The 4,740-nt window shown below is 49.7% G+C and overlaps 1 protein-coding gene across 3 annotated transcripts in view; it reads left to right on the top strand.

The window, feature by feature from the left end:
• Positions 1–592: 592 nt before the first annotated feature.
• LOC311310790 (transducin-like enhancer protein 1) overlaps positions 593–4,740 on the top strand; it is a gene marked incomplete at its 3' end in the record, with an annotated part of 18,026 nt that continues 13,878 nt past the window's right edge. For all 3 annotated transcript variants that reach the window (XM_084440354.1, XM_084440352.1, XM_084440353.1), the window contains exons 1-4: positions 593–782; positions 1,211–1,311; positions 1,891–1,954; positions 2,561–2,605. In XM_084440354.1, coding sequence (XP_084296480.1) covers positions 759–782; positions 1,211–1,311; positions 1,891–1,954; positions 2,561–2,605 — 234 coding nt within the window. In that variant the 5' untranslated portion in view covers positions 593–758. The remainder of the gene's footprint in view (positions 783–1,210; positions 1,312–1,890; positions 1,955–2,560; positions 2,606–4,740) is intronic.

Raw genomic sequence — 4,740 nt, 5'->3', positions numbered from 1 at the left:
GGCGGGTCCTGTTTTGGTTCTGGGGGAGTGTGAAACCGCGTGAGAAAGTTGCCATTGGGGTAGAGCGAGGCTTGGCGCTACATTGTTTCGCTGGAAGAGGACGTTGTTATTATCAAAACTAACTCGATTTTCCCCTTACGGAACCCTTTTTTGGACTCCTTACTGCATCCAGGTCCGGCTTGGTCGGTGTATTTCGTCGGATAATAGGCGAAATATTCGTTTCTTTGCTGGGAATTCACTAACTACTGCAGCAAGCCAACGGGCAACTCTTTACAATCACAATTAACATCTGTGGATTTGCTCGCGTCTCTGCGCAGACCGCGGTGTGGTCGACAGGCGCTGGCGCTCTATAGGCTACAACTTCTCCACTGGAGTTTGTTGCGCTCTCTTTGGACAGGATCGCGCTACGTGGAGCCGAGCCTGTTCCCGAGGAAGGCTGTGGCAGGATACTCGCTCTCACCTGTTTTAGGTTTTCCTCGTCTAATGACCTGTTTCCCGTGTTTTTCTGGCTGATTTACGGACGTATGCCACTGGCTCGAGCGGGGAACTGAGATTGTATCGCGCCGTCCTTCGGTTGGACCGAGAAGGCGAGCGGTCGGTTGGACGTTTAGTGTCATTAACGGCCGTTGGACCGGAGAACGGAATAGGATGGACGGTTTTATGGTCGTTTAGAGCAGCCTCCCCCCTCGCCGGTCACCAGGCTGCTCCGTTCCCGAAAGGATCTCTCAGGAAGCAGGCATCTGCGGAGCTAGAGGACGATGTTCCCCCAGGGTCGGCATCCGGTAAGCTTGGCCATGATGAGAAACGTAGGTTCAATCTACCCTTTTCTTATTTGTCATTATCGAACCGTTTGCCTGTCGGTCTGTCGCTCGATAGATCGTTTGCCGCGCCGCCCGCTGTTTGCACGGGGATGGCGGGTCGCCAGGGCGTCGGGGGAAGATCCTTTGTTTGTCTTGGGCTTATAGTCACTGTCATACAGCCTGTAGCACTCCTGTAATTAGTTTATCATGAAGTTCTCCCGGTAATTGGGGCGAGGATGTCCCAGAACTCACTTACCAGTAGCCTATGGGATGATCTGTTGTTGCTTGTCTGATTCACTGCCAATTAGTCTGCCAGGGAGTCTGTAAGTTTAAGTGTAGCCTACGAGTTTGAAAGCAGAGGAGCAGGTTTTTGAGGTTTTTTGTTGTTGTTGCGGCTTTTGTGTTGACAGACGCCCCACCAGGCTCCTGGCCAGCCGTTTAAATTCACCATCCCGGAGTCGCTGGACCGCATCAAGGAGGAGTTCCAGTTCCTCCAGGCCCAGTACCACAGGTGAATGAATGGATGTTCACATAACACACACACATCAAGACGTCACTTTCAGGGCTCAGACTGCTGTAGGTCTGTAAGCCGTATTGATGTTTGAGCCAGAGGGTGGCGTGTGGACCCAGATTTTCATAAATCACCCTGCTTTCCGGAGGGTGTCAGGGGAGGAGGGTGGGGGGGGGGGGTGAGGTATGATGACAGCAGACACACACAACATTACAGACGGTACGGAAACAGGCTGCATATTATTCCTGTTTGTTGTTGTTACAATGGGCTAGACTAGGACAAGTGAACCGTCTGGCCGCGCGTCCCGTGCGGTCAGGCTGAACGCGGCCAAATGTTTTGCAACGGAAAAACTGAACGTCTTTTGTGTCCCCTTATTGGACATGTCTCCTGTTTCTCTGTCTGTTGTTGTTAGACATGCTGCTACTTTCTGTCTATTGTGGGCTACACTGGCTTCTGCAGCTGAAGTGCAACGTTGTTAATATTGGTGTGTGTGTGTGTGTGTGTGTCTGTCTGTGTGTGTCTGTCTGTGTGTGTCTGTGTGTGTGTGTGTGTGTGTGTGTGTGTCCGGTTCATCTGCAGCTTGAAACTGGAGTGTGAGAAGCTCGCCAGTGAGAAGACAGAGATGCAGAGACACTATGTCATGGTAAGCATCATCATCATCATCTGCACAGTCACTCCCAGCTCACTGCATTACACTACAACACACACGTCACAACTAATGCTGCTCACGCACACATGGATAGGTCGTAGCACACACACATACACACACACACTCACTCACTCTCACACACATGCTCACATATACACTCTCACATATACACTCTCACATACACATTCTCACACACAGGCTCTCATACACACACTCACATACACACTCTCACACGCTTACATACACACTCACACCCTCTCACATACACCCTCTCATACACACTCTCACATACACACTCTCACATACACTCTTTCACATACACACTCTCACATACACACTCTCACATACACTCTTTCACATACACACTCTCACATATACACTCTCACATACACACTCTCACATACACACTCTCACATACACACTCTCACATACATACTCTCACATACACACTTTTAGATTAACATCGTGACAATAACATTGTTGAAGGCACACCATTCTGGATGGCTGTATTTCAGACTGAGGACACAAATGATGACATTGCATTTATTGATTACATGACTGACTGTCATTCTGACCAATACAACTGTCTGTCCTTCACAGTACTATGAGATGTCTTATGGACTCAACATTGAAATGCACAAACAGGTATGTCTCTCTGTCTGTCTCTAGGTGTGTGTGTGTGTGCGTGCGCGCGCGTGTGTGTGTTCATGTGCCTCTGAATGGGGTATGTGTGCACGCACGCGTGTTTGTGTGTCCGCATGTTTTTTTGTTCGTGGGTACATCTGCAAGTGGGTCTATTGTGTGTGTGTGTGTGTGTGTGTGTGTGTGTGTGTGTGTACATGTGCCTCTGAATGGGGTGTGTGTGTTTGCCAGCGCGCGCTGTTTTGTTTGTGGGTACATCTGCAAGTAGGTCTATAGTGTGTGTGTGTGTGTGTGTATGTGTGTGTGCGTGTGCACGCGTCAGTAAGTAGGTATATTGTGTGTGTGTGTGTGTGTGTTAGAGAGGTTTTATCAGTGATAGATGATGCCCTCCCTCCTGCTCCCTGGTTAGACCTGACCCAACGAGCCCAGAGGCAGGATAAATTACTCTGTTGATTGATTGGTACTGTCTGGGGGAGTAGCCTGTTATATTGCATTAGGGAGGCAGGGCAGAGGAATCGATCACTGAGGTCGTTCTCCAGGAAGCAGAGAGGATGAGACGGAGTTCTACACACACACACACACACACAACACACATACATACACACACACACACACACAAGCGCGCGTCCCCCAGGAGCAGAACAGTGACTGGCAGCGTTTACCAGTAATTACCGCAAATATTGATTGGTCGGAACCAAGGAAATTGGAGGTGGATTGGCCTAGGCTGGGTTGGCTGGGTACTAAGGATTATGGCCGTTTCTCTCTCTCTGTGTCTCTGACCCTCTTTTTCTGTCTCTAGGTCACACTCTTTCTTTCTATATGTCTCTCTCTCTCTCTCTCTCTCTATTTCTGTCTTTCTCCCTCTCTTTAATGGCCCTTTCTTCCTCTCTGCCTTTCTTTCAGTCTTTCTTTCTTCCTTGATATCCTCCCATTGTTAGAGAGCAGCCTCCCAGCTCATGGTCTCTGTGGGGGTGTTAGTGGTAACCCCCCCACACACACACACACACACACACACAGTTGCATAGCCTGTCGATCTAAGTCTAACTACTGTCTCAGTGTGTGTGTGTGTGTGTGTGTGTGCGCGCGCGTGCGTGCGTGCGTGCCTGCGTACATGTGTGTTTTGGGACGACAGACACCTGGTAGGACCTGTTGGAGAGGTCATGACTGTTACCTCGACCTCAGCCGTGTGTGTGTGTGTGTGTGTGTGTGTGTGTGTGTGTGTGTGTGTGTGCGTGTGTGTGTGTGATGGTTGGCTATAAGAGTCATTCCTGGCCCAGTTCTAGCGCTCACCTGTGGGTCAGGAGATTACCACAACCCGGTTAGGTCTTCAATTAGTCCCCCTAGGACACACTCACACTCAGACACACACCATATGTCAAACACTGTCCAGGTAGTATTCTGGGTAAAGCTGTACTTTATTTAGCTCCCGGCAGGTTAAAGCACTTTATTTGTCTCCTCGCAGGGGTATTATGGGTAAAGTAGTTCCTCAGTCAGCTGCAGGTGTGTTGGAGGTGAGGCTATATGAGGGGAGGCTAAATGAGGCTGCAGATCAGAGGTATTCTGGGTAAAGTAGTTCCTCGGTCAGCTGCAGGTTTGTTGGAGGTGAGGTTATGAGACAGCAGATCAGGACAGCTTTTAGGAATGGGTGATGTCACCGCTTCCAAAGACTTCTCCAGTCCTGACTACAGGAACATGGTATTGGTTTAGTGTTTGTGTTTGTGTGTGTGTGTGTGTCTGTCTCTGTCTGTCTCTGTCTGTCTGTCTGTCTCTGTCTGTCTGTCTGTCTGTCTGTCTTGTGTGTGTCTGTCTCATGTTTCTGTCTGTCTCGTGTGCTTGTGTCTGTCTCGTGTGCTTGTGTATCTGTCTGTCATGTGGTGTGTGTGTGTGTGTGTGTGTGTGTGTGTGTGTGTGTGTGTGTGTGTGTGTGTGTGTGTGTGTGTGTGTGTGTGTGTGTGTGTGTGTGTGTGTGTGTCTCCATTACTGCAGTCGGAGGCTCTTCTAATTCCCCTCTTACTCTGACCCACCTCGTATCAATTTGATTGGCCGATATGTTATTTGAGCTGTGTCATCTGATTTGCTTCCTCGGTGGGGGTATCGTGTTCCCAGCCAATCCCGGCCACCTCCGGTCTCCGGGTGCG

Source organism: Borostomias antarcticus, assembly GCF_949987555.1.
Source record: "Borostomias antarcticus genome assembly, chromosome: 6".
Taxonomy (NCBI): domain Eukaryota; kingdom Metazoa; phylum Chordata; class Actinopteri; order Stomiiformes; family Stomiidae; genus Borostomias; species Borostomias antarcticus.
The sequence above is the reverse complement of the archived record's forward strand: the minus strand, read 5'-3'. Positions and strand labels throughout refer to the sequence as shown.